Source organism: Heterodontus francisci, chromosome 5, assembly GCF_036365525.1.
Source record: "Heterodontus francisci isolate sHetFra1 chromosome 5, sHetFra1.hap1, whole genome shotgun sequence".
Classification (NCBI taxonomy): domain Eukaryota; kingdom Metazoa; phylum Chordata; class Chondrichthyes; order Heterodontiformes; family Heterodontidae; genus Heterodontus; species Heterodontus francisci.
The window spans coordinates 147,314,840-147,328,098 of record NC_090375.1 but is presented as its reverse complement, the minus strand read 5'-3'; the positions used below and the strand labels follow the sequence as shown (position 1 = coordinate 147,328,098).

At 45.5% G+C, this 13,259-nt stretch overlaps 1 protein-coding gene across 2 annotated transcripts in view; it reads left to right on the top strand.

The window, feature by feature from the left end:
• LOC137370090 (collagen alpha-1(XV) chain-like) overlaps positions 1–13,259 on the top strand; it is a 304,386-nt gene that overhangs the window by 82,413 nt on the left and 208,714 nt on the right. For both annotated transcript variants that reach the window (XM_068032221.1, XM_068032220.1), the window contains exon 3: positions 9,465–10,012. In XM_068032221.1, the coding sequence (XP_067888322.1) occupies positions 9,465–10,012 (548 nt within the window). The remainder of the gene's footprint in view (positions 1–9,464; positions 10,013–13,259) is intronic.

Here is a 13,259-nt window from a genome sequence, read left to right as displayed (position 1 = left end):
GTCTCAGTAGCAGCATTCCATGTGCCAAGTGTCTGAAATTCTGAGCGTTTTATTTGCATTTTAAAAGTATCAGTTCTAATTGTGAAATATTCCATTTAGACTTGATGTGGATTAAAGCAGATGCTGCCAGAAACGCCTAGCAGGCCCATTTGCACTGTACAGAGAATAAGCACTTTAACATAATGGCCGAAGACTTTAGTTGCAACTAGTCTGCTGTGTAGATCTAGCATTTTCTGCTTTTTTAAAATTTCAGATTTCCAGTAATTGCGGTTTTCTCCTTGTTCAGTTTTCGTCTCCTTTGGCAGGGTTTGGTGTTCACAAGGGTTGCAAACCCTTGACTTCCCTGCCCATGTTCCCTGCAATTGTCGGGAATCCCAGATCATGTGATCAGCCTTCTTGGGCGATGTTTGCATGGGATCTGATTTACTGAGGCAACATTAAACATGACCAAATTTAAACAAGGAAGAAAGAACGTGCATTTAGCTAGCATTTTTCACAACCTCTGTCTATCCCAAAGCTCTGTACAGCCAATGAAGTACTTTTGAAGTGTAATTACTGTCGTAACGTAGGAAACACGGCAGACAATTTGCATACAGCAAGGTTCCACTAACTGCAATGAAATAAATGACCAGATAATCTGTTTTAGTGATGTTAGTTGAGGGCTAAACTTTGGCCGGGACGTTGGGAAGAACTCCCCTGCTCTTTTTCAAATAATGCCATGGGATATTTTACATCCACCTGAGAGGGCAGGCAGGTACTCAGTGTAACTTCTCATCTGAAAGGCAGCACCTCCAACAGAGCAGCACTCCCTCAGCAATGCACAGAAATGTCAGCCTGGATTGTGTGCTCAAAAATCTCTGGAATGGGATTTGAACCGACAGCCTTCAAACTCAAGGGTGATATTGCTGCTAATGAGCTATGAATGATTTGATGTTGATTGGAGATGAATGCTCTTGCAAATAGCTTCTAAACCCATCTGATGCTCCTTTGGATGGCAAGTCAATCCTGTATTCACACCCACAAATAGATTAAAGAAACAAATTGATGATTCCCTGAAGTAATTTCTATTCCCTAATGGGAAGAGACTGCTCTCTGAAAATGAAGCTTTTGGATGAGAATTTCTATCATGTGTGAGGTTTTCATGGGATCATTCCCTGCCACTTTTGAAGGATAAGTTCCAAATGGTACAGGATGAGTTTTCCCACAGAATGGAAAGCACCAGCTGATCGACCGGTAAGCTTACCAGGAGGTCTGATGCCAGGGTTTAGAGGGTTAATTTATGAGGACAAGTTGCATAAACATGGTTTCTATTACCTTGAGTTTAGTAGATGAGGGGTGGGTGATTGGATTGAGGATTTTAAAAGGATAAAAGGATAACATCAACAGGGCAGATAGAGAGAATCTATTTCCCCTGATGGGGCAATTAAGATCATGGGGCATAACTTTAAATTTAGAGTTAAAACATCCAAAAGTGAAATCAAGAAGCACTTTTTCCACACAAAGAGTAGTGAAAATCTGGAACTCTCTCCCCCCAAAAGGTTGTGGATGCTGGGTCAAACGGAGCTTACAAAACGGAGATCGATAAATTTTTATTAGGCAAGGTTATCAAGGGATATGGAGTAAAAGCAGGTAAATGGAGTTGAGTCATAGAGTCATAGAGTTATACAGCACAGAAACAGGCCCTTCAGCCCATCATGTCTATGCCGGCCATCAAGCACCTATCTATTTTAATCCCATTTTCCTGACTTGGCCCGTAGTCTTGTATGCTATGGCGTTTCAAGTGCTCATCTAAATACGTCTTAAATGTTGTGAGGGTTCCTGCCTCTACCACCCCTTCAGGCAGTGTGTTCCAGATTCCAAACACCCTCTGGGTGAAAATTTTTTTCCTCAAATCCCCTTTAAACCTCCTGCCCCTTACCTTAAATCTATACCCCCGGTTACTAACATCTCTGCTAAGGGAAAAAAGTTTCTTCCTATCTATGCTCCTCATAATTTTGTATACCTCAATCAGGTCCCCCCTCAGCCTTCTCTGCTTTAAGGAAAACAACCCTAGCCTATTTAGTCTCTCTTCATAGCTGAAATGCTCCAGCCTAGGCAACAACCTGGTGAATCTCCTCTGCACCCTCTCCAGTGCAATCACATCCTTCCTATAGTGTGGCGACCAGAACTGGACGTAGTACTCCAGCTATGGCCTAACTAGCGTTTTATATAGCTCCATCATAATCTCCCTGCTCTTATAATCTATGCCTCGGCTAATAATGGCATGTATCCCATATGCCTTCCTAACCACCTTATTTACCTGTGCTGCTGCCTTCAGTGATCTATGGACAAGTATACCAAGGTCCTTCTGACCCTCTGTACTTCCTATGGTCCTACCATCCATTGTATATTCCTTTGCCTTGTTAGTCCTCCCAAAATGCATCACCTCACACTTCTCAGGATTCAATTCCATTTGCCACTGCTGTGCCCATCTTACCAGCCCATCTATATTGTCCTGTAATCTAAGGCTTTCCTCCTGACTATCTACGACACCACCAATTTTCGTGCCATTTGCAAACTTACTGAGCATACCTCCTATATTCATGTCTAAATCATTAATGTACACTACAAACAGCAAGCGTCCCAGCATCGATCCCTGCGGTACACCACTAGTCACAGACTTTCAATCACAAAAACGGGACCTGCTGTGATCTAATTGAAGGGTGGAGCAGGTTCGAGGAGCGGAATGGCCTATTCTTGATCCCACTGAAGTAACAGAAAGGGTTGATTAAGGGAGTGCTGTAGATGTATATATGAACTGTAGCATAGTGGTAATGCTACTGGATGAGTACGCCAGAGGCCTGGACTAATGCTCTGGTGGCACGAGTTCAACTCCCACCATGACAGCTGAGGGAATTTAATTTCAACTAATTAATAAATCTGGATTAAAATGCTAGTCTCATGAACAATAATCATGAAACTACTGGATTGTTCTAAAAATCCATCTGGTTCACTAATGTCCTTCATGACCTGTTCTGGCCTACATGTGACTCCAGACCCAGATCCAGACTCTTAACTGCCCTCTGAAATGGCCTAGCAAGCCACTCAGTTTAAGGACAAGAAATGCTGACCTTGCCAGCGATGCTCATATGCCAAGAAGGAATAAAAATAACTTTCAAAAGGCATTTGACAAAATTGCATATAGCAGGCTTCTTCAAAAAATAGAAGCACACAGGATTAAAGAGACTTGGGTACATTATTGGCTAAGGAATATGAGTAGGGTTGCCAGTTCTGGCTGTATGTAATCCTGGAGGGTTCATCAAATCACCTCCTCCCTCTAACAGCTCTGACCCCACGCTGCCCCCATTGATCATCCAACAGATTCTTCCTTGCAATGCCCCATCTTCCCATGTCAATTGGAAAGCAAACAAACTCCTCATTACCGGATTGGATGATTGTTAACTGTCAATCAGACAACCATTTCTTTCCCATCATTAACATTTTAATAATTAATAAAGAAAAATGCTGAAAGTTTTTTTTATAAAAGCCCTGATGATCTTTCTCCTGAATTGCTCCCAGCAGTGTCCTGGCCATTAAATTTAAATTCTTAGATACGCCAGGGCATTCCTAGAGCATTGGCAACCTTCGACAGGAGGCAGAAAGTAATGGTAAATGGATATTTTTCTGACTGGAGATATATGTGCAGTGGGGTCCCTCGGGGGTTGATATTAGAACCATTGCTTTTCTTGATATAGATAAAAGTCCTGGACTTGGGTATAGGGTTAGTTCATTATACAAAACTTGGAAACATAGTAAATGTGTTTATGCTGGTTTGCTGGATATTTTATATATCTCAGATTTATCTCAGAGCAATGCAAGTATGACACTTGACTTAAATCACCAACTGGTTTATTTACAGTACTTTAAAACATCTGAGCACTTACAAAACCTCAGTACAATGTCTTTCTCAGAACAGTCTCTATTTCTCTAGAACATTCCAGCTTTTCTCTTTGAGCTTCAGTTTCAAAACTCTAGGCTTAAGAAATCGAACACAGTGAACACTGATCAGTGGACAGACTAATTTTATTTTTTATTCATTCATGGGATGTGGGCGTCGATGTCTAGGCCAGCATTTATTGCCCATCCCTAATTTACCTTAAGAAGGTGGTGGTGAGCTGCCTTCTTGAACAGCTGCAGTCCATGTGAGGTCGGTACACCCGCAATGCTGTTGGGAAGGCGGTTCCAGGATTTTGACCCAGCGACAGTGAAGGAACGGTGATATAGTTCCAAGTCAGGATGGTGTGTGACTTGGAGGGGAACTTGCAGGTGGTGGTGTTCCCATGCATTTGCTGCCCTTGTCCTTCTAGTTGGTAGAGGTCGCGGGTTTGGAAGGTGCTGTCTAAGGAGCCTTGGTGAGATGCTGCAGTGCATCTTGTAGATGGTACACACTGCTGCCACAGTGTATCGGTGGTGGAGGGAGTGAATGTTTGTGGATGGGGTGCCAATCAAGCGGGCTGCTTTGTCCTGGATGGTCTTGAGTTTCTTAGGCAAGTGGAGAGTATTCCATCACACTCCTGACTTGTGCCTTGTAGATGGTGGACAGGCATTGGGGGATCAGGAGGTGAGTTACTTGCTGCACAGTTCCCAGCCTCTGACCTGCTCTTGTAGCCATGGTATTTATGTGGCTATTCCAGTTCAGTTTCTGGTCAATGGTAGCCCCTAGGATGTTGATAGTGGGGGATTCAGAGATGGTAATGCCATTGAATGCCAAGGGGAGATGGTTAGATTCTCTCTTGTTGGAGATGGTCATTGCCTGGCACTTGTGTGGTGCGAATGTTACTTGCCACTTATCAGCCCAAGCCTGCATATTGTCCAGGTCTTGCTGCATTTCTACAGGAACTGCTTCAGTGTCTGAGGAGTCACGAATGGTGCTGACCATTGTGCAATCATCAGCGAACATCCCCACTTCTGACCTTCTGATTGAAGGAAGGTCATTGATGAAGCAGCTGAAGATGGTTGGGCCTAGGACACTACCCTGAGAAACTCCTGCAATGATGTCCTGGACCTGAGATGATTGACCTCCAACAACCACAACCATCTTCCTTTGCGCTTGGTATGACTCCAACCAGCGTAGAGTTTTCCCCCTGATTCCCATTGACTCCAGTTTTGCTAGGGCCCCTTGATGCCATACTCAGTCAAATGCTGCCTTGATGTCAAGGGCAGTCACTCTCACCTCACCACTTGAGTTCAGCTCTTTTGTCCATATTTGAACCAAGGCTGTAATGCGTGGCCCTGGCGGGACCCAAACTGAGCGTCACCAAGCAGGTTATTGCTAAGCAAGCGCTGCTTCATGGCACTGTCGATTACCCCTTCCATCACTTTACTGATGATTGAGAGTAGACTGATGGGGCGGTAATTGCTAGGTTGAACTTGTCCTGCTTTTTGTGTACAGGACATACTTGGGCAATTTTCCACATTGTCGGGTAGGTGCCAGTGTTGTAGCTGTACTGGAACAGCTTGGCTAGGGGTGTGGCAAGTTATGGAGCACAGGTCTTCAATACTATTGCCAGAATATTGTCAGGGCCCATAGCTTTTGCAGTATCCAGTGCATTCAGTCATTTCTTGATATCATGCGAGTCTGGCATCTGTGATGCTGGGAACTTCAGGACAAGGCCGAGATGGATCATCAACTCGTTACTTCTGGCTGAAGATTGTTGCAAATGCTTCAGCCCGATCTTTCGCACTGATGTGCTGGGCTCCCCCATCATTGAGGATGGGGATATTTGTGGAGTCACCTCCTCCAGTTAGTTGTTTGATTGTCCACCACCATTCATGGCTGGATGTGGCAGGACTGCAGAGCTTAGATCTGATCCATTGGTTATGGGATTGCTTAGCTCTGTCTATTGCATGCTGCTTATGCAGTTTGGCACACAAGTAGTCCTGTGTTGTAGCTTCACCAGATTGTCACCTCATTTTGAGGTATGCCTGGTGCTCCTGGCATGCCCTCCTGCACTCTTCATTGAACTAGTGTTGGTCTCCTGGCTTGATGGTAATGGTAGAGCGGGAGATATGCCAGGCCATGAGGTTACTGATTGTGGTTGAGTACAATTCTGCTGCTGCTGATGGCCCACAGCGCCTCATGGATGCCCAGTTTTGCATTGCTAGATCTGTTCAAAATCTATCCCATTTAGCACGGTGGTAGTGCCACACAACACGATGGATGGTATCCTCAATGTGAAGGCAGGACTTCGTCTCCACAAGGACTGTGCGGTGGTCACACTTACCAATACTGTCATGGACAGATGCATCTGCGGCAGGCAGATTGTTGTGGACGAGATCAAGTATGTTTTTCCCTCTTGTTGGTTCCCTCACCACCTGCTGCATATCCAGTCTAACAGCTATGTCCTTTAGGACTCGGCCAGCTCGGTCAGTAGTGGTGCTACCGAGCCATATTTAATACAATACCGAGCTTATTTCATACAATCAAAGCCTGTTCAATCAAACACTACAGTAAATAGCGAGGACGGTAGTAGCATACTTCTGGAGGACATAGACAGATTGGTAAAATGGGAAGCGACATATCAGGTATAATTTAAAGTAAGATCATTCAAGTTAAGTGCAAACTGATGCACTTTGGAGAAACAACATCGAGAGACAGTAATGGTAAATATTTTGAGTGGGGTTCAAGAGCAGAGGGACTTGGGTGCATATTCGCAAATATTTGAAGGTGCTAGATGCCCTGTTTCCCTCGCTGCAATGTTATCAGCTCAAACTGTCAGCGACTTGCCAAGCAAAAAGTTTAAAAATGAAACCGTGCATGGGCAAGTCTAACTAACGGCAGTTGCTGTTAAGTGCCCTGCTACAGCAAAGTTATGGCCCGTTATTTTTTGTTAAATTCTCTGATCTGAGTCCAGAAAAAAAATGGCAGCTAAAAAACACTGAAGAAATTCGTGGAACAATTTGATTGAGTCATTTTTGCAGATGTTGATGCTTCTGGATTTGAAATTGAATCAAATCATTTGACTGGATGGAAGTGGCTTCTGGGTGGCTGAAATATCCAAGTGATTAAATGCAACGTAACATGTTTTGTTAAGTGAGCAGACACTGGTTATTCTGGTTAGTCATGAGTTTTGTGCATTTTATGTCCATTTTGTGATGTTATGACTGATTCTGAGGTGTGATGCGCTATGTGTGAGGCTTGTTTATATATAACTGTGAGGCCATTATAATGTTTCATTACATGGTATACTAAGAAAATTCACTGACACTGAGTGACTGGGCCAAACTCTTTGGATGTAGCCTCTGGTTCCATGGTATTCATGGACAGAGAGGATGTTGTCAACACGGAATGATGGTGGTGTAGTGTTCAATCATTGCCCGTTCCTTGGTTTTAAGTCATGTGCTCCTGTTAATGTATTTCTCCTCTCCCTCTTGGAGCATTGTTTTTATGCTTATGGGACGGGGGGAGGTGGGTATGGAAGACTAGCATTGTGTCGGCCTCTAAGACCTGACCGCACACTGCCTAGTACTTTCCGAGCTCCAGACCAAGTTTGTATATCACCCCTTCTGATTGGCTTGTGTGCCGTAATACTGGGTAAGTCCTCAGATTCACAGACACCTGATTTGAATCCCAGGTCCAGACATGAAACTCACATCAACCATGATGGTTTTTTTCTGCCGAGGAGTAGAACTGGAGAGGGCAGAATCTATAGGGATGGAGGACATGTCCTCTGGGGAGGAAAAACACCTTACACCACAAGAATCACAATTCCTGTTGCTGAGCTTCAAATCCATGTTGACCAGAGCTGATATTGGACTGCAGCTGAAGTGCATTCTTTGATCTTTTAATGACTGCCCTGGTCCAGCGCTGAACAAGATCAATGGAGGCAAGCAGTCTTAAACATTGGAACATAGAAATTACTAGATGAAGGAAGATTAAGGTCCATCTCGTTTGCCTTTTACCATTAAAAAGCTAGTCTAATGATGACGATGAAACTATTGTTGATTGTTGGAAAAACCCATCTGGTTCACTAATGTCCTTTAGGGAAGGAAATCTGCCATCCTTACCCGGTCTGGCCTACATGTGACTCCAGGTTGATGGGCAATAAATGCTGGCCTAGCCAGCGACGCCCACATCCCACAAATGAATAAAATAAAATTCTGGTAGTCACATGATAAAATGATAATTGAGTTGTTGACATCATGGCACTCAATCACCATCAGTCAGTCTAGAATAGATACGGATGTGACTCGAGGAAAATCCAAGTGGTAGAGAGCTTTGAAAACCATAGTTCCAAAGGTCACATGTTCCTCCAAAGACTGCTACACTTACCATGCCATGTCTCCAATTACTTACATACTGTATCCCAAAATATTATTTTCTGAAGGAAATGTATCTAATTTGCATTTGAATGAATCATTATTATCTGCTTCCCCAAATCCCTCGGGAGTCTGTTCCATGGATTGACCACTTGCTCACTGAAATATTATTTCCACAGATTAATTTCAAACTGACTCCCCTTCAGGAAATAAAAACGGTGATGAAATTTTATTCAGTGTGAAGGGGCCTTTACTTCACAAATAAAGAATATCACCCATAATTCTCATACATCTTTGTTTTCTATTTTTCTCATTACAATTGAACTGCATTCTGACCAGCTGCAAAGAGGCAAGGAATCTGCTGCAAGCATTTATCATTTCAATTCCAATAAACAGCTGCCACCACATAGAAGTTAAGAATCTCTGTGAACATTTGCGAAGCAGATCCCAGTATGACACTAGCATCATCTTCAGATCAAGTCATGGTGTCAACATATCTAACTTTCCAATGATAGTTGCTCATTGTCTGGACTTGGAGGGAATAGAAGCCCTCCCTGTCCATATAGGGACCATCATTATCAGCAGGCGCCTGAATGGCTTTGTGTTTATGGTCACCAAATGCACTGCACCTTGTGCAAGTGAACTGCCTGGTAAAACTCAAGCTGTCCTTGATCCTTGTGGTATAGCAGAACAGATCACTGCCTTCCCCTCCAACCTCCCTCCCCAGTGTAGAATCCAACGGGATTAAAAAATACGTGGGTTCTTCAGTGGGTATGTGATCCACCAGGTCACTGCCCAGGCAGTGAAGTTGACAGTTATCCCAACTCCCTTACAGTATCTTCTTCTATGAGTGACATCATCATTGGAAATTAACCCATCAGATCTGAGATGGTTTAAACTGCTTTGCACCTGCACTCTGACTTTAAAAATGAAACCAATTAAATTCCAGGTGATTGATGCCCGGAATTTCTCCTGATCGGGTCACTGTAACCTCAACAAAACGTGAGTGGAAACATTATGCATCTGGTGGGATTTTCTGCCGAAGTTACAGAAGCCTGATCTGGAAATACCTGGCAACACATATTTAAAGAAAGGCAATGGTAGTCCATCCACATTGATTAACAGTGACAGGGAAAAGATTTACCTGTTTTTTTCTTGTATTGCAGAGAGAGGACCCAAAGATCATATTGACCTAACGGGGCTGATTGGAGTCCCCTTACCACCTTCGGTTGCATTCATCACAGGATATGAAGGCTTTCCAGCATACAGTTTTGGACCAGGTGCAAACATTGGTCGACTGACTAAGACTATGATACCTCAGTCTTTCTACAGAAACTTTGCTATCCTTGTGACCATCAAGCCAGCTAGTGACGATGGTGGGGTGCTGTTTGCGATTACAAATTCTTACCAGAATATTATTCACTTGGGAGTGAAGCTAACTGAGGTTTGGAACAACAACCAACGGATCGTGCTCTTTTACACAGAATCAGGTTCTCAAACCTCCCATGAGGTTGCCTCATTTGAAGTGCCACCCATGACTAACAAATGGACTCGGTTTGCTTTATCTATTGAGGATGAGGTTGTCACCTTATACTTTGACTGCGACGAATATCAGCAGAGTCACTTCACACGGTCACACCAGGCATTATTTTTTGAGCCAAGTTCAGGAATTTTCATTGGAAATGCTGGAGGGACAGGGTTGAACAAGTTTATAGTAAGTGTCATAGAGTTTTCTTTTGCATTGAAAGCTTAAAATGTAAATGCTTGATGTTTTAACTACTGACATTGGTGTTATATTAGCAGAAAGATTGTCGCTATGCTTCTAAAAACTGCTGGAGGGCCAAATGTTTAATGTCTTATTTTACCAGTCTCAGTAATGATAATTCGGATCAGAATATTTCCGAAAAGATTTTAATGGCCCCAATATTTACCTGGGTTGGGTTTCAGAGTGCGGGGTTAGGAAACCCCGAAGTCCAGGGTGTATGTGAGTTTTTTGACCAGCTTCCCTGCACATGAGCAAGCCTGATTGATAGGTTTGGCTGACTGGCAGGCAGGGAATGCTCCAGAAAAGGTTGAAGCCCAGGAACAGCTGGGTTTTGTGATAGTTGGGGGTAGAGATCGCCGGGATAGGGGGTGGTACAACATGGTTGGAAGGGTTGGGTGGAGGGGGGGGGGGTGGCGTGGGGGGGCAGGGTGCTCACAGGTTGCCAAAGTGCCAGGTGGGTTCAGAGAAAGATCGGTGTTGGATAGGAAATTGGGGTAGAGGTGAAAGTGTCATGGAAAGATCGGATGGGGGTCTGTGATAGCGTTGGGACCAATGATCATGGGGGAGATTGGGGGTGACTGATGGGGAGTCTGGTGATGGGGAGGGGCTGTGGGATGGAGATCATGGAGGTGGGGTTGCGTTTACAGGTTAGCTTGTTGAGCTGGGAGGGAAACACTGGTGCTCCTCCTAGCCCAAAAGCAGTGTTATAAGGGCACTTACCCAATGGCTCCGTGCTTTTTTTTATGCCTTCATGGGATGAAGGCTAGCATTTATTCCCCATCCCTTATTGCCATTGCGAAGTTGGTGGTGAGACATCTTCTTGAACTGCTGCAGTCCATGTGGTGTAGGTACACCAACAGTGCTGTTAGGAAGGGAGTTCCAGGATCTTGACCCAGCGACAGTGAAGGAACAGTGATAAAGTTCCAAATCGGGGTGGTGTGTGACTTGGAAGGAACTTGCAGGTGGTGGTGTTCCCATGTGTCTGCTGCCCCTGTCCTTCTTGGTGGAAGAGGTCACAGGTTTGGAAGGTGCTGTCTAAGGAGCCTTGATAAGTTGCTGCAGTGCATCTTGTAGATGGTACACACTGCTGCCACTGTGTGTTGGTGGTGGAGAGAGTGAATATTTAAGGTGGTGGATGGGGTGCCAATCATGTGGGCTGCTTTGTCCTGGATAGTGTTGAGCTTCTTGAGTGTTGTTGGAGCTGTGCTCAGCCAGGCAAGTGCTGGGGGTTACCATTGACCAGAAACTTAACTGGACCAGCCATAGAAATGCTGTGGCTACAAGAGCAGGTCAGAGGCTGGGAATTCTGTGGTTGAATACAATTCTGCTGCTGCTGATGGGCCACAATGTCTCATGCATGCCCAGTTTTGAGCTGCTCGATCTGTTTTGAATCTATCCCATTTAGCACTGTGGTAGTGCCACACAACATGATGGAGCATGTCCTTAGTTTGAAGACAGAACTTCATCTCCACGGGGACTGTGCGGTGGTCACTCCTACCAACGTTGTCATGGACAGATGTATTGGTGAGGATGCAGTCAAGCAAGTTTTTCCCTTTTGCTCCTCTCACTACATGCCACAGGCCCAGACTGGCAGATAAGTCCTGAAGAACTGGGCCAGCTCGGTCAGTAGTGGTGCTACTACACCACTCTTGGTGATGGACATTGAAATCCCCCACCCAGAGTACTTTCTGTGCCCTTGCCACCCTCAGTGCTTCTTTCAAGTGGTGTTCAACATGGAGGAGGTTTCCTTGCCCATGTTCGACCTGATGGCATGAGACTTCATGGGATTCGGAGTTGATGTTGAGGACTCCGAGGGCCACTCCCTCCCAAATATAAACCACTGTGCCACCAGCTCAGACCCAGGAATGGTGATGGTAGTGTCTGGGACATTGGCTGTAAGATATGATTCGGTGAGTATGACTATGTCAGGCTGTTCCTTGAATAAAAGCAAAATACAAAGAAGGGTCACTGACGCGAAACATTAACTCTGCTTCTCTCTCCACAGATGCTACCAGACCTGCTGAGTATTTCCAGCATTTCTTGTTTTTATGTTCCTTGAATAGTCTGTGGGACAGCTCTCCCAATTTTGGCACAAGCCCCCAGATGTTAGTAAGAAGGACTTTACAGGTTGACTGTGCAAGGTGTGCCTTTGTCATTTCTGGTGCCTAGGTTGATGCTGGGTGGTGTGTCCAGTTTTATTCTTATTCAACTTTTTTGTAGCAGTATGATACAATTAAGTTAGGCTATTTCAGAGGGCAGTTAACAGTCAACCACATTGATGTAAGCCAGACCAATAGGGTTTTACGATACAAAGTGATTACTGACAACACAGCTGGCAACTTACGTCATCTGACTGTGCCAATGCGCAGATTGGTTCCTACCCTCTGCGCATGCGCTGCATTCCGCAGTGCCAGGACTGGTTGGTGCATGCGCAGATGACGTCATCACGTAACGCGGCCAGATGGGGTTGGCGCATGCGCAGATGACGTCATTGCGTAACGCGGGCAGATGGTGGGAGGATCCAGGCCGGAGCGAGCAGGGGTGGGGGGAGAGGGGATCGGGGAGAGAACAGGCGTGGGGGAGAGGGGATATGGGGAGCGGGGAGAGAACAGGGGTGGGGGGAGAGGGGGTGCGGGGAGAGCACGGCCGCAGACCTTGCTGGTGGCGGGTGCACCCTCCTCCTTCCCCCTGCTGCCCGCTCCTGACCCCTGCCGCCCACCTGCTCGCTCGCTCATATCCCCCGACCCGCTCGCTCAGCGCCCCCCGCCCCCCCACGACCGCTGGCTCACCCGCCCGCTCCCTCCCCTCCCCGGCCCGCTCCCTCCCCTCCGGCCATTGTGTGCTGCCATGTGTTTAGGTTGCCATCGTGTGATTATTTGAGCTGCACCATCTTTAATCCTGGCAGCTGCCTGACGTCACAGACTGTGACGTTTTAGCGGCACGGGCTGCATTTGCGCATGTGCCATTGCAGCGCCCCCTAGTGGTGGTGTTGTCAGCAAACGCAGCCTTTATGATAATCCAGTTGTTTCAGGATCATTATTACTGAGCTTGGACTGATCTTGTAATTAAGTGAGTTTAAATTCCTCCAGCTGCCATGGTGAGATTTGAACTCAAGTCCCTGGAGCATTAGTCCAGGCCGCTGGATCACTAGTTCAGTCACATTACCACTATGCTACCATCCCCATTCCTAATGGAG